The sequence below is a fragment of the Acomys minous genome (assembly GCF_964271855.1).
Source record: "Acomys minous genome assembly, chromosome: 8".
In the NCBI taxonomy this organism is placed as follows: domain Eukaryota; kingdom Metazoa; phylum Chordata; class Mammalia; order Rodentia; family Muridae; genus Acomys; species Acomys minous.
The window spans coordinates 45906402-45933662 of NC_140489.1; the positions used below are offsets into that span (position 1 = coordinate 45906402).

At 41.7% G+C, this 27261-nt stretch overlaps 1 protein-coding gene across 5 annotated transcripts in view; it reads right to left on the bottom strand.

The window, feature by feature from the left end:
* Positions 1 to 27261, bottom strand: part of KIAA0586 — a 103118-nt gene that overhangs the window by 60253 nt on the left and 15604 nt on the right. For 4 of the 5 annotated variants that reach the window (XR_014781043.1, XM_084792331.1, XM_084792329.1 and 1 more), the window contains 10 exons: positions 25376 to 25597; positions 24867 to 25017; positions 22637 to 22804; positions 18377 to 18500; positions 11022 to 11154; positions 9731 to 9942; positions 8889 to 8961; positions 6021 to 6248; positions 5163 to 5337; positions 2623 to 2817 (listed from right to left, as the gene is read on the bottom strand). Coding sequence is in view for 4 of the 5 variants with exons in the window: in XM_084792331.1 (XP_084648457.1) it covers positions 2623 to 2817; positions 5163 to 5337; positions 6021 to 6248; positions 8889 to 8961; positions 9731 to 9942; positions 11022 to 11154; positions 18377 to 18500; positions 22637 to 22804; positions 24867 to 25017; positions 25376 to 25597 (1681 nt within the window). In the remaining variant the exon portion in view is untranslated. The remainder of the gene's footprint in view (positions 1 to 2622; positions 2818 to 5162; positions 5338 to 6020; positions 6249 to 8888; positions 8962 to 9730; positions 9943 to 11021; positions 11155 to 18376; positions 18501 to 22636; positions 22805 to 24866; positions 25018 to 25375; positions 25598 to 27261) is intronic. The other variant, XM_084792330.1, reaches the window with a different exon arrangement.

Here is a 27261-nt window from a genome sequence, read left to right on the forward strand (position 1 = left end):
AGAAGAAGGAAATTAGATTTGTGTTTTTTACCTTATAGAAAAATCAATTTCAAAATGGACCAAAGCCTTTAATACCTGAAACACTGCAACTTCTAGAAGAAAATACAGAGGATACCCTTCAAGACACTGGAGTAGCTATCACCTGTTTTTAGTGAGCATTGGTGTGTTGCCTTTATTTCTGTTTGTGTGAGGGTGTTGGATCCCCTGGAACAGGAGTTACAAACAGTTGTGAGCTGCCATGTGGGTGCTGGGAATTTAATCTGAGTCCTCTGGAAGAGCAAACAGAGCTCTTAACCACTAAGCCATCTCTCCAGCCCCCAATAAAACCTTCTTAATAGAGGACCCACAGCACAGGAACTGGCCCCAAGCATCAGCAGAAGGGACGACGTGAAAAATCAAGTTTCTGGTCAGCAAAGGAAACAGTCAGCAGAGCCCACAGACAGCCCACAGCACGGGAGACCAGCTCTACCAGCTACACTTCAGACTAGGAGCTGACATCCAGAATTCACGAAGAACTACAGAAATTAAACACCAAGGAAATAAAGCATCTAGTCAGCAAATAGGCAAATGAGTTGAGTAAACAGTTTTAAAAATAAAGAAAAGCAAATGACCACTAAAAATCTTTGAAAGCACCTCTAGCCATCATGGAAATACAAATTAAAACTACCTGTGATACCACTTCACCCTGGCTTGAGTGGCTCTCATCAACAGAGCTGACGGGAACGGACCCTGTACTCATCGTCAGAGGGGTGGAGATTAATACTGCTACTGTGAAAATCAGTTTGGAGACTTTTCAAAACAGTGAAAGTAGAACTTCCATGTGGCGCTGCTAGTGCACGCCTCAGATACACACTGCAACATTTGCACCCATGTGTTTATTGCTGATTTATTATTCACTCTAGCAAGGTCCAGAGTCCCCGGGTTGAATTCCCAGCACCCATATGGCAGCTCACATCTGTCTGTAACTCTATGATCTGACACCCTCACACAGACATACATGCAGGCAAAACACCTATGCACATAAAATAAAAATAAATAATGTTTTTTTAAAAAGTGAACATGAAGCACCACAGCTTTGATTGGCAGGATTGAAATACACAGATCTGGGTCCGGCTAATTTCAGTGCATATGTCTTTATGATAACATTTATTAAGTAAAAGCATCTACTAAAACACTCTAAAGCTGGACTGCTTGGGGTTGGCCTGCTGCTTCCACACTGACTGTGTAGCTTTGACACCAACTCCTTAGATCTCATTTGTTTAATCTATAAAAATTGATCTGTTACAAGTGTTTTATACAATGGGTTAAAATGGAGTGAGTACCCTCAAATGCTTAGGCTTCAAAAGTTTTAACTTTGGGGGCTGGAGAGATAGCTCAGAGGTTAAGAGTACTGGTTGCTCTTCTAGCGGTCCTGAGTTCAATTACTGGCAATCACATGGTGGCTCACAACCATCTATAACAGGATCCAATGCCATCTTTCGGCGTGCAGATGTACATGCAGACAAAACACTATGTGCATAATAAATGAGTAAACCTTAAAAAAAAACACAAAAGTTTTAGCTTTGTAATATTCAAAAGGTCTGTTTGAACAGGGATGAGTAACCAAGTTGACACATTAACTCATAAAAGTACCTCTGATGTTAATAAACATATAGCTAGAGAGATGGCTCGGGCGTGCAGTGTTTGCTGTCTGCTAGAGGACTGGGCTCAGCTCCAAGCACTCACATCAGGTGGCTCAAAACCACCAGCTATGTAGCTCCAGTTCTAGGGAACTGAATGCCCTGTGACATTCATGGGTACTGCACACACACGGTGCACATAAACTCAAGCAGGCACATACACAAACACACAAATAAAAATATAAATCTGAAAAAAAAAAGCTAGGTAGTGGTGGCACACACCTTTAATCCCAGCATTCCAGCACTCGGGAGGCAGAGGCAGGCGGACCATTGTGAGTTCAAAGCCAGCCTGGTCTACAAAGTGAGTCTAGGACAGCCAAGGCTACACAGAGAAACCCTGTCTCAAAAAAAAAAAAATACAAATAGAAAAAATATATATACATATATATAATTTTTAAAATGTATTTGGGGTTGAAGAGATCGCTCTGTGATTAAGAGCACTTCCTGCTCTGTTCCCAGCACCCATGGGTATGTACTTTCCATGTCTTTTGTTCCTGAGGAAAGGAATTGTGGCTACGTAATATCACAACAGATCTATCCAATGTTTTAACACAATGACTCATAGAGATCTTATATAAGAAAGTTACCAACTATTCACCTAGAATATATGATCAACTAGCTTTTACTTATCATGACCTGGCTCAAAAGTACATTAAAGTGCTTTATAAAGTACCTCTCAAGACACGTAACAATATTAAAAAAAGCTTGACTTCCTAAATTATTATGTATGCCAATGACATGTCAGTCATGTCGTCTACAGCAATACACCAAGAGAACACTTGTGAGCAGGAATTCATAAGAGATCACTGTTACACTGCATAGGCTACTTTCTGAGGCTCCTCAGACATTTGAAAGTAGGTGGCTATCTGTTAGTGCAACTTTATAACTTCTGCTATTGAACCTCCTCCCCTTTCCCTACAGCCATATATTTGTTATTTCTTACCTAAAAGAATTGCCATAGGAATCAGATGACCTTCCAGGGTACCTGAAACAGTAGGCATTTCTCTACTTGGGCTGAACAAATATTGCTGATCACCATGAGGTAGTGTGGTAATGGAATGTTGTATTTTAGAATCCATTTTGATAGGTTTTGCTGCATAAAAGTCAGTTTGTGTTCTTGCTGACTTGACTTTAGTACCTGTAATAAACACCATTGCAGATATTTAAAATTCAACAAATATCTATTATCTACCACCTAGAAATACAATAATTCTTTTTCCCAGCAAGATTTCATTCAATGTAATAAGTTTACAGGGTCTCAAGTAGAAATAACACATAGACCAGATGTCCAGAGAGGAATCACGTTGGTCAAACTGGCCATGTACTCTAAGTTGCAACGACTCAACTCTGGTGATAACATGAACACAGCGATGGATAATCAATGAGTGTGGCTAAGTTCAATAAAATGTACTTATGAAAACAGGCAGCTAAGGCAGTGGTGGCGCACACCTTTAATCTCCCCACTCAGGAGGCAGAGGCAGGTGGACCTCTGAGTTTAATATCAGCTTGGTCTACAGAATGAGTTCCAGGACAGCCAGAGCTACACGAGAAACCTGTCTTGAGAAATAAGAAAAGAGAAAAAAGAAGAATATGAGGAAGAGAAGGAGGAAGGAAGGAAGGAAGGAAGGAAGGAAGGAGACGGAGAAAGAAGGAAGAGGAGGAAAAGAAAAGAAAGGAAGGGAAAGAGAAAAAGAAAGAGAATGAGAAAGACAGACAGAAGATAGACAGACCGACCAGGCAGGTCACCTGTAGACCACAGTTTGCCTGTCCCTGATACCTATATAGAGAGCTACTATGATATAATAATTAGAAAAATGTTAAAGAATATATCTTTAAACTCACTTATTTTCTTTCACAATACAAGAAAGTTAATGATCATTTTTTAGAATAGGATCGCCCTCACCAAATCTCTCTTTACACTTTATTCATTCTACAATTCTAAATAATGACTGTTATCCTTTGGAATTAAACACAATGAATCTAATTCTATACCTTTTCAAACTCTACAGAAGTTAATGTTGTCTATTTTTCTATCTCTATTATGAAGATCCATATAGATATTATCAAAATCTTCCAAGTTTTTCAGGAGGCCCAGCACTTGGAGGTGGTAAGAATATCATAAGTTTGAGGCCAGCCAGAGCTACACTACCAACAGCCCTTTCTTTAAAAAATAAACTGAAGGGTTGAAGAGATGAGTCAGGGTTTGAGTGTGACTGCTGCTCTTCCAGAGGACCTGAGTTCGGTTCCCAGCATCCACTGGGTGAGTTTCAACCCAACCACCTGGAGGGGCTCTGATGCCCTCTGCGGGCTTCCATGGGCACACCACACATACATAAATAAATAGCTCTTAAAAAAATAAAAAAAGCCAGCACTTGGGAGTCAGAGGCAAGCAAATCTCTGTGAGTTGGAAGTCAGAGTGGTCTACATAGTGAGTTTTAGGACAGCCTGGACTACAATACAAAAAGGATCCCTGTCTCAAAAAGACAAAAAAACAAAAAAACAAAAAACAAACACCCAAAAACCCAACAAAACAAACAAAAAACAAATAAGCAAGTAAAGGAGTAAACAGAACAAGACTTAAAGCCTTTATTCTCTGTCTCTCCAGAGGAGATGCATTTCTTGTTCCCCACAGCAAGGAACAGGCTGAGGATGTGTATGACAGGCACAGGAGCTCACTCGCTTTTACCTTCAAAGGCTAACTGACAAGGGGTATTTGAGGATCTGAAAATGCCTTAAAACCTTAAGCTATTGTTTTGGAAATGCTTTGTAACCTCCAAATATAATCTTAACAATAAATCCCCAGAATTTAAGAAAAATATTAAGGTAAATATCGTAAGTTGCATGTCTTTAAAAATAGCATTAATAGGATTTATAGATATTTGATCAATCAGCATTTACAAAGGAAAGAGAAGTGACTGCTACAGCTCCAACTGCAGAAGGGAAAGCACGTGACCTGGTGTCACTAGTCACTCAGGGAAGCTTACTAACTTCTGAGATGGAAGGTGAGAACCTTGAAAATGTAACCAAAATTAACAGACTCAGTATTTAACCAAGTCATATTCAAATACACCATGAAAATGGCTCACACAACTCAAACTGCATAATAAAAAATGAAAATATTCTTATTTAACTAAAAGCCATCTTTTTTTGGCAGAGACTTTTTGGTAACAAACAAAACCACAAAAGTGCCCACAAGCACTCTCCCTAGCAGATGCTGATAGTGAGTGAAGCTTTGATGTTTGTTCCTTGATGTTAAGACACTAGACACTGAGCTGTGTACACAGCTAACACATAAAAAGCAATGTTATGCAGATCACTGTGACTTTGAGGCCAGCCTGGTCTGCAAAATGAGTCCAGGATAGCCAAGGTTACACAGAGAAACCCTGTCTCAAAAAATCAAAAACAAAAACAAAAAAGGCAATGTTATATATTAAGCTTATTCTGTAAATAATGCAGTACAACACAGAAAATGAGCTTCCTTACCTTTCACCCGCTCTATTACTTTTGGCCTCTGTGGTCTTGCCTTAGGAGATGGGGAACTGAATCTGAGATATGGTCCTTTTTTAAGAGTGCTGCGATGACTCCGATAAACTGGCTTCCCATATATGTGTAACATATAATCTTCGTCTTGTAAAACTGTGGTAGACTTCATGAGTCCCTGCCAATGCAAAACATGTTAAAATTACTATAAAAATAGTAAAACCTTCCAGCCAAAAAACATAAAACAGTTTTACATTACTGTGCATATTTTCAGTTCCTAAAGAAATGGTTAAATATGTTTTATATAGTTATTATGTTTAAATACAATAAACAGTCTTTAAATGACTTTATATACTCCCAGCTCCACTTTCAACCATAACCAAAATACCACAAAAATGGGCTAGAGAGATGGCTCAATGGTTAAAAGCACTGGCTACTGTCCCAGAGGTTCTGAGTTCAATTCTCAGTAACTACATGGTGGCTCACAACTGTGACTCATGACCTCTAACGCTGGGGATGATCTTCTAGGCTTCTTGGAAGGATAAGGTGGGAAGACTGCTTGAGTTCAAGAGTTTGAGAACACTCTGGGGAACATATAAGACCCTGTCTCCTAAGAAACAAAAAGAAAAAATAAAAAACAAAAAACACACTAAGAGGCCTTTGAAAGAGCCAAGTATAGATTTCATGTGGATTTCCATATTGCAGGTCCAAAGGCTTATGTAGTCAATGGTATAGATCTGGTCCGGGTTTGTACACATCTTCACAGCTTATAATTTATCATATCCACGCCATTATTTCTCTCTCTAAGAAAATGACAGGTACAACATGGAATCTAAACACAACACTCAGGTGGGGGCTCACCTCTCTTCTCTCTCTCTGTGGCCCCGAAGCAGGCATGCTCCTTACAGGCAGACTTCTAAACTGCTCCTGTACTTGCTTTTGGCAGTGTCTTCTTGGAACCACAGATCTGTTCACAGCTTTGTCTTGTGTGTTGGCTTTGACATCTCTACTCACAGCCAGAGCTTTCTTGCTCTTTTGATTCTTTGGATCAAATCTCTTTTGTTCATAATCTTTTCTAGTAAGTTCATCCTAAGGTAAAGAAAATTATAATTACTTAAGCCACAACAAACAGTGACGCTTTGACACTAGCAAATATTGGAATTTATCAGATAAACATTGTTTACTACTTCTAAATGCTTTAAAAATAAAGAATATTGCTGGGTGTGGTGGCGCACACCTTTAATCCCAGCACTCAGGAGGCAGAGGCAGGTGGATCTCTCTGAGTTCAAGGCCAGCCTGGGCTACAAAGGAAGTCCAGGACAGCCAAGGCTACATAGAGAAACAATGTCTCAAAAAACCAAAAATAAATAAATAAATAAATAAATAACAATGACTATTAATATATACATGAGAAAAAAAGCTTTCTGGAAAGATAAACAGAAAACTAAAAGACACTGGGCACAGCAGTGCACACTGCATCTCCTGTACTCAGGAGACAAGAAAAGCTCCAGTTGGAGGCCAGCCTAGACTACACAGAGAAATCCTGTCTCATAAAACATAGGGAGGAAAAAAACAATCCTAAAGCTACGATACTAGCACATTGTGGAACATAGACAGGAGGAAGCAGAAACATGGGAGGAAGCACAATGGCTTTACACTTCAGAGGCTTGAATCACAAGAAGTTAGTAACTTTAGGAGAACAAACTTAAGTACATAATTTATAATAAGACTGAGGTGACTACACGTAAACTTAAATTATTTGAGGATTAAAATAAACATAGAATTAACAGTGGTGGGGGCTGGAGAGACGGCTGAGAGGTTAAGAGCACTGACTGCTCTTCTAGAGGTCCTGAGTTCAATTCCCAGTAACCACATGGTGGCTCACAACCATCTATAGTGTGATCTGATGCCCTCTTCTGGCCTGCAGGTGTACATGCAGGCAGAACACTATATACATTTAAACAAAACCCAAAAAGCATTGATGGCATACAGCCAGGTCACTTCATCTCTTTATCTGGTGAGTTATACAGTGACTAGTATAAATTCCTTATAAATGTTTCCAAGTGCTGGGCATGGTGGCACAGCCTGTAATCCCAGCACTCTGTGAGGCAGAGGCAGGTGGATCTCTGTGAGTTCAAAGACAGCCTGGTATACAAAGCGAAGTCAAGAACAGCCAAGGCTACACAGAAAAACCCTGTCTCAAAAAACAAAAACCAAATCTTTCTAAGTAACCAAGTTTAAAACAGCGTTTTGTGTTCCCTACTGTGGAAACAGAGCTGACCCTTCCCCTTGCTCTCCCCGTGAGTAAACACGCACGCACGCTGCAGGAAAACAACTGCGTTGCATCCCAAAAGTCATGGTTGCCTTGTCGAGGTCTACACCTTCAAATACACAAAACGTAAGAGCCTTTGGTGTCCGAAGATACGCTGTGCCCTTCACGGTGTGAGGAAGATGCCCCGCGGACCCGCCTTTCCTATGCATTAGCGCCTGTGCTGTGTTTGCCTGAGTGATCAACGCTTCCCAATCTGCAGTTTTGAAACACCTTTGCAAGTGGCATTTCGTCTTCTGTTTTCGAAGACTTTTCTTCCAAACTTCTCATACATCAGTTATTCTCTTGACAAGTTGGTATACAGAAGCCAAATAAAAGTTATAATAAAGAGTTTACTAAGTAAAACTATAATTACTAACAAGTAAATGTAAAGAATGATAGTGAAATTAAGAATTATCAACAAGGTCAGGTGTGGTGGCAACACTTTTAATCGCAGCACTCAGGAGACAGAAGTAGGTGGCTTTTATGAATATGACGCTGACTTAGTCTACATAGTGAGTACCAGAACAGCCAGAGCTATATAGTAAGATCCCATCTCAAAAAAAAAAAAAAAAAAAAAAAAAAAAAAAAAAAATCAAAGAACAAACCAAAATCAATCCAAAAAAAAAAAACCCCATCAAAACCAAACAAGATACTCTAAGCCAGACCTGGTGGTCATGCCTATTGTCCAAGCCACTGAGGAAGCTGAGACAAGAGGGTCTAAGCTACCACGAGCTCAATCCTGGGAAACTTAGATACCGTCTCATAAAATCCGAAGTGGAGGCTGGACAGACAGTTCAATGGTCAAGAGCACCTGACGGGCTTCTACAGAAGCTGAGCTCAGTCCTCAGTCTCACACTGGGCAGCTGAGAACCACCGATTGCCCAGCTCCAAGGACGGCATCCCATACCCTCTTTCGGTCTCTGTGGACCCCTATACACATTGTCATATAACCACAAGGACACAAACACATACATAAATAAAAGTAAATCTCTTTTTTAAAAGTTTTTTGAGACAGGGTTTCTCTGTGTAGTCCTGGCTGTCCTGGACTCACTTTGTAGACCAGGCTGGCCTCAAACTCACAGAGATCCACCTGCCTCTGCCTCCCAAGTGCTGGGATTAAAAGCGTGCACCACCATGCTTGACATAAATTATTTCTTCCAGAGCTAAGGACTGAACTCGGGGCCATGCTAGGCAAGTACTCTACCACGGAGCTAAATCCCCAAGCCCCCCCCCCCTTTTTTAATGTGAGAAATGCATAAGGGATGTAGCTCAATGGTAGAGAACACGCCTCACATGAGGGCCCCCAGGCCCAGTCCTCAGCACTGGGGAGAAAAGAGCATCATTAACTAGATTTGTATATGACTACTATTCTGAGAAAAGGTACATCAATACTTAATTTCCATTTTTCCATGACATACCTGGATTTCTTCTGAAATTATTTTAATCCACTCATCTACTTTCTTTCTGATCCTGACCTTCTCTGAGATCTCTCTATAAAGAAACAAAAGAAACATTCTTAAATTAGCCTTAATGTGCTACTGAGAAAGGACCAGGATTAGATGAGTCTTAAAGCTACATGTAACCCAACACCATCCTAAGAAAAACCCACAATGGTATTAGCCTTCATTATATGTTAGAAGGAAAATGCTTGTGAAGAACTGAAGGAGAGAAGTCTGAGGAGGAGGGAAAAATTAAGTAGAAAACTACAGTTACTAAAAGGCTGACCTCTCTAGCTTCCGTATCAGGTCCCACATTTTCAGAGGCACTAAGGAGCCTTTTCCAAACAAGAAAATGCAGTAAGCACAGTGAGAGCTTAGAAAAGATATTAAGAAAGTAGACCCGGGGGCTGGAGAGGTGGCTCAGAGGTTAAGAGCATTGTCTTCTCTTCCAGGGGTCATGAGTTCAATTCCCAGCAACCACATAATGGCTCACAACAACCTATATCCTCTAATGCCCTCTTCCGACATGCAGGTGTATATGCAGATATGGCACTCATATACATAAAATAAAATTTTAAAATAAAGTAGAGCTGTGGAGCTGGAGAGATAACCCAGCAGGTGAGAGCACTCCAGTTCGATTTCCAGAACTCACAACCGTCCCTAACTAGGGGCTCCAGGGGTTCGCTCTTCTCAATTCTATGGGCGCTGGGCACGCACATACATGCAGACACTCTTACACATAAATCAATCTTTAAAAAAGAACGTAAGCAAGCAGATCTAGCAGCTTCATAAATTGCTCTGATGCTCACATGCTGTCTCACCTATTGGTAGATAAAGCATTGATAAATGAATACATAGCAGCTCCGTCCTTTGCACGAACAATCGCCTCCAGGTTTTCTTCCAGTACTTTTTTATTGTTTTGTACTCCTCTTAAAATCTTCGCAGCATCTTTCAAGACAGACCTTGCATTGCCTGTCTGGAGCTTAACAGGATTCTGTAGACGGTCTGAAATCTTCAAGGTAACTAGTGACTGCTTTACCACAAGAGAAAATGAAGGCAGAAATTTACTGTGTTAAACTTACAGTGATTGTTTTACTCTAAAGAAGAAGAGCTGGGAAAATGGCACAACAGTTAAGCGTGCACACTGCTCTAGCAGAGAACTAGAGTACATTAAAGTACTCACATCAGGTGGCTCGCCACTACCTGTGACTCCAGTTCCAAGACAGCTAACACCCTTTTTTGGCTTCCTTGGGTCACATACATGTGGCATATATGCACACATACACACAAACACATAAATACAAGTACTCAAAAAAATAAATATTTAATACAAAGAAGAGTCCACTGCTGTGGCCATATGCTAGAATCAATATAGTCTAAGGCTCAGTTGCCCAAATGAAAAGTTACTGAGTACTTGGCATTGGTTTGCTTTCCAGTTAAAAAAATTATTACAAAACACAAGCAAACCACAAAAGCAAAACACAAGGAAGGAGCAAGTTGCTCCTAATGTGGCCTGGATGAACAAGGGCCACCCATAGGCCTTCACTCCTGCACTCAGAGCGCCAACACCAGGAGGGTTATCAAGTTTGAGGCCAATCTGGTTTAAAAGCAATCCCTAGGTCATCAGGCCTATACGACTGCCTCAGAAGAACAAAAGAAAGGGGGGAAAGAGGTTGGAAGTAGGAAATGGTTAGTGGCACAGGTCCAGCCAGAGTGCTGAGTAAAAATTTTTTGTAAAGGGAACAAACAGATCTAACTGTCATGGTTTTTTTCTCCCTAGTGGTTTATTTTCATCCTCTCTTCTGATTTGTCTTAATGGCATTTTTATTGTTTATACATTATCTGTTTGTTTTTTAGAGAGTCTGATGTAGCCCAGGCTGGCCTCAAATACACTATGTAGGTCAGATGAGTGGCCTTGAATGTCTCATTTTCTCCTGCGTCCACCTCCACAGTGCCAACATGTGCCAGCATGCCCGATGTCATACAGCGTGGGGGACTGAACCCAGAGCTTCATGCATGCCATGTAACCCCTAGGCCTAGCTGAGCTACATCCCTCAGCGCTTCCTAACTTTTACGTTATAATCATGGATTTTTAACACTGTCCCACTTTACCTGGAGTGTGTCATTTGTTTGTTTCTTCTTCTGGCCAAGATCGTGAGCACCATCACTATACTTCTGCATAGGTACTTTAGCTGTTCCTATCTCTTCAGAGGAAGGAAATCTTTGTGAATGTGCAGTTTCAATGCTACAAAAGATTAAAAAAAATTTTTTCCTAAATTGTCATAAACACAGTAAACATTTACATATATGGGCTTTTTGCCTGCATGTGTGCCTATGCACCGTGGTGTGTCTGGTGCCTGAGGCAGTCAGAGGAGTGTGTGTGATCCTTTGGATCTGGTGAGCTGCCCAGTGAGTGCTCAGAACTGACCTCAGGTCAGCTAGCTAGTGCTCTTAACTACTGAGCCAGCTCCCCACTGCACAGAACGTTTGATGGCATGAAGCTCTGAAACACTCTGAGGTGTGCACTGCTAGACAGCACTGTACTGAAATTATAGCACAGACTTTATCGGTTATAAGCATAACAGAAAAATCTGATGAGAGACACATATGCATGTCAGGGAAAAGGTAGAAAAGCGTCCTGCTTACACGAGGCTACCCTCAGATGCACGCACAGAGCAGAGGGGGAGGAGAGTTGAAGTGCCTTTCTTCCGCAAGCAATGCCAACACTCAAAACTCATCAAAATCTGTTTTGTTTTCAGAACTCTGGAAATGAAAGGCCTGTAACAACCCACGGACAATTTACTAAGCAATATGATTTAGAGTCAGAGAAGCAAGCTAGACATATTTGGTCTTTTTTTTGAGACAGAGTCTGATTATGTAGCTCTGGCTATACTGGAACTCAATATATAGATCAGGCTAGCCCTGAACTCACAGAGAACTGTCTGCTTCTGCTTCCCAGATGCTAGGATTAAAGGCATGCATCTCCACACCCAGCTCACACATTTGTTTTAAATTTTTGGTTTTTCAAGACAGGGTTTCTCTGTGTGGCTCTGGCTGTACTGTAATTCGCTTTGTAAAACAAAGTGAGTTTGGTCTGGCTGGCCTCTAACTCAGAGTGCTGGGATTAAGGGCATGCACCACCATGCCCAGCTAAACTTGCCAGTTCTTTTTTGTTTGTTTGTTTGGTTTTGGTTTTTTGTTTTGTTTTATTGCAGGTTAAATAATTAATTAAAAAAGAAATTAATACAAATATCATATGCAGTAGAGGCAGGAAATCCAGAGCAGCGCTAGGTCATCTGATCACCTGTGAAAGCTCTACTGGTGAAAAAGGCAGGGTTTCTCTATCTAGCCTTGGCTGTCCTGGTCTCAAACTCAGAGGTCTGCCTGCCTCTGCCTCCCTGAGTGCTGAGCTTACAGGCGTGCACCACTGCATCCAGCTAACTTGCCCACTCTTAAGACACCTTTTCCAGCTTTGTAGCCTTGAAAACCATTAACTTCACACCACGGCAAGGGGAAGGAGAGGTGTAGAGCTTCCTTAGTGTCATCCATCAGACTTGTCGTCATACAGCCTAATCACACTGAACCGAACAAAGGACAAACTTTCTCAGGGTATGTTCAACAACAGAGACAACTGCTGATCTCAGCCACCTGAAGTAACTGCGATAGTAACCAAGCAAACAAGACTGTGGCTAATAAACACTTTAACTCTAGGCAATGAGGCCTCCATAGTGACCCTCTGATAAGTTCCACTATAGTCCTGGGGCTTTAGAAGGCTGTGCACATGGCCAGGGAAACCTGAGGGGGTCAGAGCCCCTCATCAGGCTCACATGTACATGTGTTTGCACGTACTGAAGAGAGGGTCAGAGCCCCTCATCAGGCTCACATGTACATGTGTTTGCATGTACTGAAGAGAGGGTCAGAGCCCCTCATCAGGCTCACATGTACATGTGTTTGCATGTACTGAAGAGAGGGTCAGAGCCCCTCATCAGGCTCACATGTACATGTGTTTGCATGTACTGAAGAGAGGGTCAGAGCCCCTCATCAGGCTCACATGTACATGTGTTTGCATGTACTGAAGAGAGGGTCAGAGCCCCTCATCAGGCTCACATGTACATGTGTTTGCATGTACTGAAGAGAGGGTCAGAGCCCCTCATCAGGCTCACATGTACATGTGTTTGCACGTACTGAAGAGAGGGTCAGAGCCCCTCATCAGGCTCACATGTACATGTGTTTGCATGTACTGAAGAGAGGGTCAGAGCCCCTCATCAGGCTCACATGTACATGTGTTTGCATGTACTGAAGAGAGGGTCACAGCCCCTCATCAGGCTCACATGTACATGTGTTTGCAGGTACTGAAGAGAGGCTCTGTCCAGGTAGAAGTGAATACATACTTAAGAAAAAAGGTTTAACAGCTCAAAATAGAAAAATCTGTTTCAAATCACTAACAGACTAAGCTAACAAAATAGAGACTCTAGTGTGTTCAAAAGACAAAGAATTCAGATTCCAGACCTGGTCCAGTGAGGTCACTAAACACCCAGCATGAACAACAATAACCCACAAACCCCTAGAAGACCCTGAGTCACCGTCCTACTTCCAATGCTTAGTTTCCGTGTGTGTGTGTGTGTGTGTGTGTGTGTGTGTGTGTGTGTATGAGAGAGAGAGAGAGAGAGAGAGAGAGAGAGAGAGAGAGAGAGAGAGAGAGAAAGCTGTTGCATTGGTTTGAATAAGAACAGCCTCCACTATTAGGAGGCGTGGCCTTACTGGAAGAAGCGTGTCACTGTGGGGACAGGCTCTGAGGTACTATAAGCTCAAGCTAAGCCTAGTGTGGTAGTCTCTTCCTGTCATCTGTGGATCCAGATGTAGAACTCCCAGATCCATCCCCAGCACCATGTCTGCCTCCACGCCAGCATGCTTCCCACCATGACGATAATGGACTAAACTTCTGAACTGTAAGCCAGTCCCAATGAAACGTTTTCCTTTGTAAGAGTTGCTACGGTCATGGTGTCTCTGCGCAGCAACAGAAACCCTAAGAGATGTACATAAAGCAACAGGAAATTATAGCCAAGACACAGGAAAAGAGTTTGCTATTGAGGAAGCCCATGCATTGGACTTATCAGAAAAAAACTACTAAAAAGAAAATTAAACTCTTCCTTTTTTATTTTATTTATTTGTTGGGGAGAGACTGAGCCTAGGGTACCATGCCTGCTTGGCAAGGTACTCTACAACTGACTATTTACGGCTTACTTTTTATTATTTATTTTGAGACACAGTTACACTAAGTTGCCCAGGCTGGCCTTGAAGTCAACCAAGCCTAGGAAAACCTTAACTCGGGTTCCTGAGCAGCTGAGATAATAGGCCTGTACCACAATACCCAGAATGTTAAGAATGACCTCTAGACAAGTATGAGATAAAAATAAAACAGAAATTCGGAAGGCTAAAAAGTACAGTAACCAGTGCTGGAGAGATGGCTCAGTCGTTAAGAGCACTGACTGCTCTTCCAGAGGTCCTGAGTTCAATTCCCAGCAACCACAACCATCTACAATGAGATCTGGTGCCCTCTTCTGGGGCACAGGCACACATGTGGGCAGAATACTGTATAAATAATAAATAAATCTTTTTTTTTAAAAAAAGTACAGTAACCAAAACGCATCTGAGCATGTCACACTGTGGCCCAAGCTGACCCTGAGCTCAAGGTCTTCAGCCTCACATTTGCTAAAATTACGGCTTTGCATGACTACACCCAGTTTCAAATGTAGTTAGCTAGCAGAGGGCCTCACTATGACAGCTGAGATCAGAAGAGTCAACAAGTTCTAACGACAGGCCGCCTGAGATGATCTGAAGTGGCGCAGACAATTTAACTGAGGTTCTTTGATGTGAGCTCTGGCTATCAGGAAACTGGCTGCATTAAGATCAAGCTATCTGAACATGCCCCTGAGCCAGCCAAGAACTCCAGAAAATTCCGTGCTAGAGAATTCAGGGCAGTCTCTTTGCCTTAAGTATGGTATGCGCTAGAAAGATCTACAAATATCTGTCATCATCCCAAGTCATTCATATGTTGTTGTTCCAACACAAAGAGAACCCTCTACAGGATCGTTAAGGATTTCATCAGTCAGCAGGAAAACTTTGATTTTCACAGATGGTACTAGACTCATCAGAGACCATTTGCAGATGAAAACCTCAGTTCAGGGCCTGATTTCCATGGCAAACAGGGGTCCCAGGAACAAATGACTACCAGTTCTTTATCACCTATGCTAAGGGTGAATGAATGAATGAATGAATGGGAAGCACATAGCGTCTGGAAAGTTCATCAATGAATTTCTAGTGATAAGAGAAAGATTAAGAAAGTTCTGACAAGCCTTAGTAATAACCCCAAGTTGCCTCTGACTGAACTGTGTGGAAGATGTGATCCCCCGGCCTCTTTTGCCAGGTAAGCTAGACTGCCCCTTTGTTTGCTTCCTTACCTTCTATAGCTGCACTTGATCAACAGACCCGAGAAGTGGATGGGAGTGTGGTGCATGTCTTTAATCCTAGCACACAGGCAGCAGAGGCAAGAGGATCACTTCAAATTTAAGGCCAATCTGGTCTACATAGCAAGTTCAGGGTAGGCAGAACTAGATGGAGACCTTGTCTAAAAAATAAAAATAAATAAAAAAAGGGGGGAGGGAGGTAGAGAGAAAGAGGGAGGGATATCATGTAACAGAGATCCAAGAAATAGTATAGTCAGAAAGAAGATAGTATTCAATTCTGATGTGTAAAGAGAGGGTTTTTTATGCTAAAAAAATTAGAAAGAAATTGAACAGAGCCCCAGAGACATAGAACATTAATATAATCAAGCACATCAACATAAAGTCCTAGAAAACAAAGGTTACCAATACTATTTATAATTATATAAAAGAAATAATAGCCCTAAACTTTCCAAGTTTAATAAAAATTAATCTATTCATCATTTAAGAAGCTTAACATGCTGTAAGCAGGACAAACTCAAAGATAATCATTCCTAGCTAGAGATTATTATGTTAAGTTAAATAAGCCAGACTCAGAAGGACAATTACCACGTTCTCTCATATAAAAAATTTAGAAGCTGGGCATGGTGGCACATGCTAGTAATCCTAGCACTGGGGAGGCAGAGGTAGGCAGATCTCTGAGTTTGAGGCCAGCCTGGTCTACAATGTAAGTCCAGGACAGCCAAGGCTGTTACACAAAGAAACCCTGCTTCAAAAAACAAAACAAAAAATTTAGATTTAAAGTGTGTGTGCACACGCTCGTCCATAAGTGCATGTGTGATGTGTATGTTTGCATATGTGTATGTTTGCGTGTGTGTGCATGTGTGTGTGTGTGTGCGCGCGCGCGCGCGTGCGTGCGTGCGTTGAAATATAAAGGGAACCCTTAGAGGAAGAGAAGGATCTTAAGGGTGGGCAAAGGAAGAGGCAGTAATAGAATAATGAAAAGTGAAGGGAGGACGATTTAGAGGAAGGCAGGCAGCCAGCACAAAGGGGACAGGGGTTGGGGAGGGAACTGGGGCAAGAAAGGTCTAGAGGAGGGACAGCTAAGAACCAAGCATATTGACATTCATGTCTGAAAATGCCATAATGACATCTATTACTTTATATGCTAACTTAAAAAAAATCACAAAACCCAAATCATAGTCAAATTTTCAAAAGTCCACAACATAGAAAGAATCTTAAGTTTCAAAATAAGAGTGACTCGTTATATGCAGGGGTGCTCAACAAGACTGGCTCCCGGAGCCTCACGGGTAACACCACAATCTAAAAGGCAACAGGTGCCAAGTGCACGGTGGGGGTCAGGGCAACCAAAGCTTCTAGGAAACTACCCTTTAAAAGTGAAGGGCAGGGCACAGAAGGTGGCCTCCACAGGCCAACAAGGATGACTCAGAAGCTAGGCTTGTTTTCACCTTCATTTTGGAATTTACAGCTCTCACAAGTACAAGAATGAAACTCTGTTCTGATAATAATGATAAAATTATTAGTAGTATTAAAAAGTTAACAATGATCCCAAATAAACAAAAATAAAGCGAATTCATTACTTGCACAGATGACCTACAAAAAAATGAGACTCTTTCATGGTGAGACAAAAGATACCAGAATCTAACTTGGATCTATTTGAAAAAATAAAGAGTACTAGAAGAAGGGGGGAAAAAAAAGAAAAGAAAAGAAAAAAAGAGTACTAGAAGAGGTAAACCATAAAAATAAATATTGAAAATATCTGTATTAGCCACGCGTTGTGACACATGCCCTTAACTCCAGCAGTTGGAAAGCAGAAGCAGGCAGATCTTTGTAAATTTGAGACTAGCCTGGTCTACATACCAAGTTCTAGGCCAGCTGGGGCTGCATAGTGAGAAACTGTCTCAAAAAACAAACACATATATATTTTTGTAACTTTCTTTATGTTCAAAAGTCATCTGTACAGGGACTAGAGCACTAGCTCAGCAGCTAAGAGCACTCGCTGCTTTTGCAGAGGGCCTAGGGTGGCTCTAAGAACCCAGGGGCCCAAGTCTGCCTTTACCTTCAGTTCCAGGGAGTCTGCCATCTTCTGGCCTTTGTGGGCACCTGCATGCACATGTATGACACACACACACACACACACACACACACACACACACACACACACACACCTCTATCCATGGAGTATAGTTATCAAGCTGTACTTGGTCTCATAAAAATAAACTTTTCTGATCACACAGTAGGAAGGAAGGGGAGAAATTTTTAATATGCTGAACTTAAAGGAATATTAAGCTGAACTAGGTCATTTTAAATTAGTATGTCAATTATAATCACTTGGGTAATCACTAGGAAAGTAACAACAAAAGTAGCAAAGGAAATAGCAACAAAATGAAAATGCTACCAGCAGGTGTGCAATACAGAAGAACCAGCAGAGGGAAAGGTGCACAGCAAAGCGGCACACATAAAGGGCAGTACGCAAAACTATGCAATATTTCCAAATAAAATCACTCAGATTGTCACTTTTAAGGCTTTTCCTTACTAGTTTTTTTTTAAGTCACATTCAAGTTACATAATTACTAAGGCTTAGTTTCACCTGATATAACCTTTTTAAGCTTTTTTTGAGGGGGGCAGGAGATTGACCCCCCAGGGCCTCATGCATACTGAATAACCCTGTACTGTCACTAAATTGGAACTCAAGTCTCAAAGCAAGATGTTTGCAAAATTTCAAATATTCCACAATAGAGAAAAGAGCACAGTGACCTCTTTATGAACATTATTCTCAAACTCTCTTCTTTTATTCTACACTCTGAGCCCACTTTCTCCCTCCTACCCGCATGGTGAGGCTACACAGAATGCCACCAGCATCGGCCCTTATTAGAAATTAAAAGACCATATCTCTAAATTAAACACTTTAAAAAGCAGTGATATGAATAAATTCCTAACGAAAATGTAGAATTATCAACAAAGCTCTTTCTAGTCTAACTAGTTCCCATCTCTTGTATTTACCTGTCTCTTTTCTCAGAATTCCATCCCACTTTCGGCCTAATTAGTGACGTTATGTCTGGTGAGTCACTTTTTCTTGTCAACGGATCATTACTATTCAATATCTGCTCCAACAATCTTATATTTTCTACAATAGAAAAAAACAGAATGTCATTTTTCCAAATTAGTTCATTTCTCCTTTACATTTCATTTCATTTGTATTTGCACTCTAGCCTAAATTAAGATCTTACAATGATTATCTACTCAATTCACTCTGTAACTACTATTGTTCTTTGAAAGTATTCTATAAATTCTATGTGATGAAAACTTAATTCTTAGCCAGGTGGTGGTGGTGCATGCCTTTAATCCCAGAACTTGGGAGGCAGAGGCAGGTGGATTGCTTTGAGTTCAAGGCCAGCCTGGACTACAGAGCAAGTTCCAGGATAGCCAGAGCTGTTATACAGAGAAACCTTGTCTCAAAAAACCAATTTAAAAAATTATATATGTATATATATATACATATTTAATTCTCAAAGTTACACACCAATGGTATTTGAAATGAGGAGTCCTCCTGACATGATAGGGTGGGTGATATGGGTTTTATTCTCATGAGTGGATTACTTATCAAAGGAGCAGCTATATTATATAACACCAAGCTTTCTCTGGCTAGCTTGCTTTCTTCCCATGTAATGCTTTCCGCCATGCTGTGATCCAGTGGAGAATCAGAGCAAGCAGATGCCACCCTCTGTCATGCTTTTGAACTTCTGGAATAGTAAGCAAATTTAAGCTCTTTTCTTTATAAATTACCTAACCCTGGGGTTCAGTTATTGCATCTGAAAAATAAACCAAGACAAAAATATAGACATAAATACACTCAACAAATAAGGCAAAATATTTTCATCTTATTTAAAATTAGTGATGTAAAAATTTGATAATGTAAGTTAAAAAAAACTAAACTTATCTCTATTAGAGAATAAGGATGTTTGTTTGTCTGTTTGTTTGTTTGTTTGTTTGTTTCAAGTCAGAGTTTCTCTGTGTAGCCCTATCCTGGAACTTGCTCTGTAGACCAGGCTAAACTCAGAGATCCCTGCATTTCTGCCTCCCACGTGTTAGGATTAAAGGTGTGCACCACCCACATCCAGCTTGAGTGTTAAGGTTTTTAATCAACACACGTTGGACTACTGTAGTAAGAATTTTGACTTCTTCAAAAACCCAGTTATCTTATGCGAACATGTTTTTGTGGTAATCCCAGGTGTGAGATATAGGGGTGCTTCAGATTGTCCACAGCAGTTAACTGTGATTTGTCTTGAGCTCTAAGAGGAGTGTGATTTTTCTTTGCCAGCTTCAGACAGTGATTCTTAAGAGGGTATAAAAAATCCAAGAGCCCTGAGAGGGCCTGAGGGGGCCTGAGGGGGTCTGTGGGGGCCTGAGGGGGCCTGTGGGGGCCTGTGAAGGCCTGAGGGGGCCTGTGGGGGCCTGAGGGGGCCTGAGGGGGCCTGAGAGGGCCTGAGGGGGCCTGAGGGGGCCTGAGGGGGCCTGAGAGGGCCTGAGGGGGCCTGTGAAGGCCTGAGGGGGCCTGAGGGGGCCTGAGGGGGCCTGTGAAGGCCTGAGGGGGCCTGTGGGGGCCTGAGGGGGCCTGAGGGGGCCTGAGAGGGCCTGAGGGGGCCTGTGGGGGCCTGAGGGGGCCTGAGGGGGCCTGTGAAGGCCTGAGGGGGCCTGAGGGGGCCTGTGGGGGCCTGTGAAGGCCTGAGGGGGCCTGTGGGGGCCTGTGAAGGCCTGAGGGGGCCTGTGGGGGCCTGAGGGGGCCTGTGAAGGCCTGAGGGGGCCTGAGGGGGCCTGTGGCGATGGTGGCTGGTTCCTGCTGCTGCTTTTGCTATTACTGGATTGCTGAGTTGTTGTCTGATGGCTGGAGATACTCCGATGAGGAAGAGTGGACTTGCCCCAAGGAACCCAACACCCTTAATCAGTAGAAAATAGTCTAAAGAGATCTACGTCCCCTTTGCCTTCTATCCTTTTTCTCTCCTACCTAGTGTCGGGAGGTTGGGAGGAACTGGGGTAAAGAAGGGTGGTAGGGAAGAGAGCCCAGCTACAAGTGGTGCCCAGTATGGGATGCCAGCTACACCAGGACTCTCAGATCTGCTGCAGGACACGATATGGAGGTGAACGGGGGTGGGGGTAAAGAACTAGCCATGTGGCGGGGCGTGGGCCAGAAGAGTCAGAATAATTTAGAGGCGCTAGCTGGGAGTCTGCACAGCTAAACGCACAAGCTTTAAAAACTATTAATAGTCTCTGTGTCATTAAACTGCTGGTGGGTCCCACAGAGACCTCTTACAGACTATCTTAATAACCTAGTAAAAAGAAAGCTGTTTTTACAACTATCTGAATGTCCCACTAGCCTTGTTATTAAGACTACATAGTAAATATTTTTGGTGAGGTAATTGTCTTCTAAATTCTTAAAACTTAGCTAAAGATTTGAATGCTTGAATGATCCCAAGAATAAAGGCCTACAGCTTAATATCGTCATTTACTTTTACTAGAAGGGTTACATTTTAAGGCTCTGGAGCATACCAGTATTTCAGATAAAACATAAAAGGTTTTTGGTTTCATTAAGTCCATATACTAGCACTATGCCAGGTGAATGTGGTGATAAATGTTAATTTCCATGAGGTTTATTTCAATTTATACCTAAAAGCAATATAAGAAATATATTCTGGTCAGGCATACACACCTTTAATCCCAGCACTTGGAGGCAGAGACAAGTGCACAGCTGTGAGTTCAAGGCCAGCCTGGTCTACAAAGTCTAGGACAGCCAAGGCTACACAGAGAAACCCTGTCTTGGGGGGTGGGGAGGAAGAAACACATTCTGAACATAGTTGTTTTAAAGACATTTTAAATCTCAAATGGTTCAATTTTACCAATGAAGCCTCAGGAGCCAGATGCTGGGTGAAAACTTGCTAGCTCAGAGAGGCAGAGAATGCACCCAGCTGACCTTCCTGCTCAGCTCATGACCCAGAGGAAAAGTCCAAAAGCTAAAATCCAAAAGCCCAAGGCCAAAAGTTTGCTAGCTCAGCCAATAGCCCAAGAGGAGAAAGCCAGAGAACCAAAGACGCAAAGAGCTCCTCCACGATGTCTTAAATACCCCACAACTCAAAGTCCCTCCTTTGTACTTAATCCCAGCCAGTTGGCTTCTTGCTCCACCTCTTGACCTAGGGTTAACTTTATTAAAGCCTGTGTAGGAAAACTCTCGGATTAAAGGAGTGTGGTAGGGCTGAACCACACCATAATTACCTGCTTACAGTAAACAGAAAGTTCTTGGATGAAAAGTGTATGTTAGGGCTGAACTACACCAAACAAGAAATGGGTTTTTACAGTTCACAATCTCAGGTTTCACAGTGGGATCAAATATCCTGTAACAGGATACAATCAGCATTCAGTAAAGCATTATTGTATTTATTAATTTAAAATCCTTAATTAAAAATGATTAAAAATAAATAAAATAATTTTTTAATGTGAAAAAATCCTACTCATGAAAGGTTTAAGTAATCTGTAGGTGATAAAGTTATATATACCTAAACTACAATAAAGAATCTAAGGAAACAACTAAATACCACGAAAAAAACCAAAATGGATACTAGGCACCAAAGAAGAATTTAGTTACTACTAGGCATATAATTTAAATCTTGAATGGGAAAATCCCATGAAATTTTATTAATTTGATATGGATCTAGGTAGGGTGTAGTGCCTCATTCCTAAAATCTCAGTGCCTTGTAGGCTAATGCAGGCAAATCATGAGTTCAAGGCCACTGGGTTACACAGTGAGTTCCAGGCCATCTTGAGTAAAACCATCACAAAATAACAACAACAACAAAAAAAAGGTCTAAGGAAGGGTTGTGGTTTGAATGTAAAATGTCCCTCACAGGCTTCCATGTTTGACAATTTCCTCTCTAGATGGTTGCAGTGTTTTAGAGAGTTCTGGAGCCTTTAAGAGACAAAGCCTAGCTGGAAGGAGTAAGTCACTGAAGATAGCTTTGAGGTTTTATAGCCCCGACTCACTTCCGGTCTGAGTTCAGCTTCCTTGCTATAGAGTCAACATGATCGACATCTAAAGCAACGCCCTCCCCCTCCTCCCACCGCGCCTTCTCACAGCTGGGTACATAGCCCTGTTCACAGTGCGGGCTAAAGCAAACACTACCTCCTTACATTGCTTCCTGTCAGGTGTTTGGTCACAGCCTGAAGAAAAACAACCAATACAAAGGTGGAGACTAACGGCAGCTGGTTTCCTACCTTTAGGACTGGACATTTCCACGTTTTCTTTTTCTTCTATAGGGTTTTCCCTCTTCGATAGTTTCCCATCCCTTGAAACAGGAACAGGAGCAAACCTCCGCGGTGCTGGGGTCTCTAAAGGCGATTTGGGTCCATCAAAATCTGTATCTTCAACTTCATTTAAAGGCACTTTAACAGAAAGAAAAAATAATTTCTAGGAGTTTATAGGAGTAAGACACACACATACATACAAAAGTAATATACATAGTAATAAAAATAAATTTAATTTCAAAACATTTTTTAATCTGATGGTAGAAGTGGATGGATCTCTATGAGTTTGAGGCTAGCCTGGTTTTTTGTTTTGGTTTTGGTTTTTGAGACAGAGTTTCTTTGTGTAGCTATGGCTTCCCTGGCCTCACTTGGGGAGGCAGAAATAAATGGATCCCTGGAGAGCTCTCAAAACAACAAACCTACCGGAGTTATCAAGTTGCAGGTCAATGAGAAACCCTGTTTCAAAGAAGGTAGACTAGAGAGCTGGAGAAACGGCTCGGTAGTTAAGAGCACTGTCTGCACTTCCAAAGGACCCAGGTTCAATCCCCAGTACCGACACGGTGGCTCACAATTGTCTGTAATTCCAGTTCCAATGGATCTGAAACCCTCTCACCAATGCAGAAAAAATTATTTTTAATTTAAAAATTTTTTACTTTTGTTGTTGTTTTGTTTTGTTTTGAGAGAGGGGTTCTTTGTATAACCTTGGCTCTCCTGGACTCACTTTGTAGACCAGGCTGGCCTCGAACTCACAGCAATCTACCTGCCTCTGTCTCTGCCTCCTGAGTGCTGGCATTAAAGGCGTGCAACACCATGCCCGTCAGAATAAAATTATTTTTAAAAGAGAAAAAGGAATGTGGGCTGGGCATGGTGGTGGTAGCTTTAATGCCAACACTCTGGGTCACAGGCAAGTGGATCTCTCTTAACTCAAGGCCAGCTTTGTTTACATAGGGAGCTCCAGGACAGCCAGGACTATAGTCTCAAAGAAATTAAGAAAAGAACTTCATAGTCAATGAGAAGTCAAAATAAATGAAAATTATAAATGTTTTAGAATAAAGCTAGTAAATTAAAAATCAATGTGATAATATTTGAGTATTGTCAAGGCTGTGGTATTTTTCAACAAAAGATTTATCTTTACATATGTATGGAGTGTTTTCCCTGTAAGTGTACTGTGTGTGTGTGTGTGTGCGCGCGCTGGATCTCCTGGAACTGAAGTTATGATGAACCACCACATGTGTTGCTTTGCGGCTGCATGCATGTCTGTGCAATGTCGGTAGAGGGCAGAAGAGGGCGCTGGAGCCCCTGGAGCTGGAACTACAGGCAGCTCTAAACCGCCATGTGAGCGCTGAGAATGAGTCACTGTAGGCCAGCTAGACACTTTCAATGGCAAGGACAACTATTAAATAAAGCACCTGGCAATATACTTTGACCTAACAGATTAAAGAAAGAAAATATTAAAGTAGCAAGCTGGCACACCTGTAATACCAGCACTTGTGCGGCTGAGGCTTCAGAAGGGTCACCACCAGTCCTAGGCTAGTCTGTGCTACAATATAAAACCCGCCTCAAAAGAGAAAAGAGGAAAAACAGATATATGCCATTATTATAATATTACTCCTAAAACTGCCCAATTACCCAACAACACAATGATTAAGGGGAATATAGTATTTAATTGTACTCAGGTGAGTTTTCTTCTGACAAAATCAAGGGTATCCATGACTATACAGCCTGTCAGAGGTCTAGAGAATAATTCAATTCTCAATAAATGAATTTTTCTAAATTTCTAGGTTTCTGACCACTTAGCAAGTAATCACTTAGAACCATAAATTAAGAATTATTATAATTCATAATTTGAACAGTCTTCAAAATAACCTAAAGAGTTTTTGTTTGTTTGTTTTTCAAGACAGGGTTTCTCTATATAACAGCCTGGCTGCCCTGGAACTCACTCTGTAGACCAGGCTGGCCTGGAACTCACAGAGTGACGCCTGCCTCTGCCTCCTGAGAGCTGGGATTAAAGGTGTGCCACTACTATCTAGCCCTGAAGTTATCTGAGCCATATATATATATGTATATATACATACTTCCAAAACTAACTATTTTTGAGGAAAAAAAAAGGTCTCTTACTTTGTAAGTAAATTTTCACCTTTTACACATGAAAAACATTCACCACTGGTACATTTTATTCTCAAGAAATCAAGTATTTTACCTTGTTTAGAAACAAATGTGTTGTGTGAAGGAACACTGGTACCAAGATTAGGATGTCCTGGTTTTCCAGAGAACTTTTCCACTGCTCTGGAAGGGGACATGTCAACATGTTTAAGACTATTAGCCTTCAGTGCAGCACCAATAAAATGGGTCTAGAAGAAATACAATCATTTTATTAATTTCAAATTATTTTACATATAATTTGATTATGTCAAATGATAAGATATATTGAGATTTTTTTAAGCAGGGTTGAAAATGGCTTATTACATTTAACATACAATGAAAATGGGATACACTAACATATGTGCAGATAAAACATTCATACATATAAAAAAGAAACTACATATAATCTAGAACATGCCAAGTATGCACACAGCGTAAAGAATAATGAACAAGCAAATCCTGATTTAAAAAATCAAACTGTCACAACCATGACAACTATCAGTTAGTATTAACTTAGAGGGTAAGTAAAAGGGATCGTGGGGTGTACACTGGCTTTATCATACATACCTGAATATCCATTTGTTGTTGCTGTAATTTTTCAAGGTGCTTGATGTGCTGCTCCATGAACACATTCATCTGCTTCTCGTGATCATGACAATGTGATTTCTCTCGCTTACTCTGAATGCTCGTTTGGTGCTCTGTCACACGCTGCAACTGTTTATCAGTCTCCTGTAACTTAGTAAGTAATGCTGCAACAGAATTAACTTTTGCTTCCAAATCACTCTGTACCTAAAATAGAAATATCAAAATAGTATTTCATATTGTAGGAAGACATCAAAGATGTGTTCAGGCCCTAGAAAGGTTTTTATAGCAATCGGTCCTGAGAACGGGCTAAGCTTGAGCCTCTGTTCATGGAACCTCTCATATTCAATGCCTTTGTTTTTAGAGTCACAAAATTAAGCGGCAAAGCTGAGTAATCCTTAGGTACGGTTTATTTCATAAACTGTACATGCATATGTATGTATAATGCACACCAAATCTGCCCAAAAGATTTTATAATACCAGGAAAAAAGCTTTTAAAGAGAAAGAAATAGCAAAACAAAGTAGCCTTTGATGCCACACATGATGGAATGAATATAAAAGACAAGGCCGTGAGTAAATGCGCATTGTTGACATGGGCGCAGCTGTGACAAGAAACAAGGCCTTTGAATCATGGGAAGCTGGCAAAGGCTCTTCCCACATGGACCAGGCTCAGAATCGGCAAAGCTGTCTTCCTATGATCCAAATGTGAGTGTTTACAGAGGACTAACCAGAGTGCTAGGAACAAGCTGGACATGGTGGCGCAAGCCTTTAGCCCCAGCACTCGGGACAGGCTGATCCCCGAATTCAAGGCTAGCCTGGTCTACGCAGTGAGTTCCAAGTAGAGAAACCCACTCTTGAAAAAAACAAAAACAAAAAGGCTAATACCTGTGCTCCCTCCTCCTGGATGTTCACAGTCTGAGACTACTGTCCTCCAAAGACCCGGTGCTGAGACAAGCCAAGCCCTCCTCCTGTGCTATGGACAGGTGACATGCTGAGGCTCGGGCGTGGAGGCAGTACGGGAGGATCTGTGAGAGGACAAGCAGCCACCTGACCCTCGGCTTCCTGCATCTGTGTGCCTGTCCTGGCTTCACTCTCGTAACATCCCTTGTCAGAGTTCCAGACTCAAGCTGTGCAGTGGCACACGCCTGTAATCACAGAAGGTGCTCAAGGCACAGATAGGAAGATCCTGTCTCACGAGAGAAGGACAGGGAGGAAGCTCAGTTACAAGCATGCTTCCTAACACGCAGGAAGCTTTCCTTGGATCTGAACCCCAGCACACTTAAACAGGCATGATAGTGGTGTGTATCTGTAATGCCAGACCTTGGGGTAGAGGAGGATCAGAAATTAAAGCTCATCCACAGCTACACAGCAAAGGCAAGATCAGCCTGGGATACATGAAACTGTCTCAAAACACACACACACATACACACACACACACACACACACACAGTCCTCTCTAATGTGGGGCTAGGGTAGGTCAACACCTTTGAACCTCAGTCTTGACTCTGTTTCCCATTAGCTCTAAAGTTGTATGCCATCCTGACCTGACCTGACCTATTTCTGTTTCCCCATTACAAACAGGAAAGTCCAGCATGGTGGCGCACGCCTTTAATTCCAGCATTCAGGAAGGAGGAGGCAAGCAGATCTTTTTGAGTTCAAGGCCAGCCTGGTCTACAAAGTGAGTCCAGGACAGACAAGGCTACACAGAGAAAGCCCTGTCTCGAAAAGCCAAAACAAAACAAACAAACAAAGCCAGGCATGGTTCCCAGCACTTGGAAGGCAGAGGCAAGTGATCTTCATGAGTTCGAGGCAAGCCTGGTTTACATAGCGAGGCCAGGACAACCAGTGCTATTACACAGAGAAAAACCCTG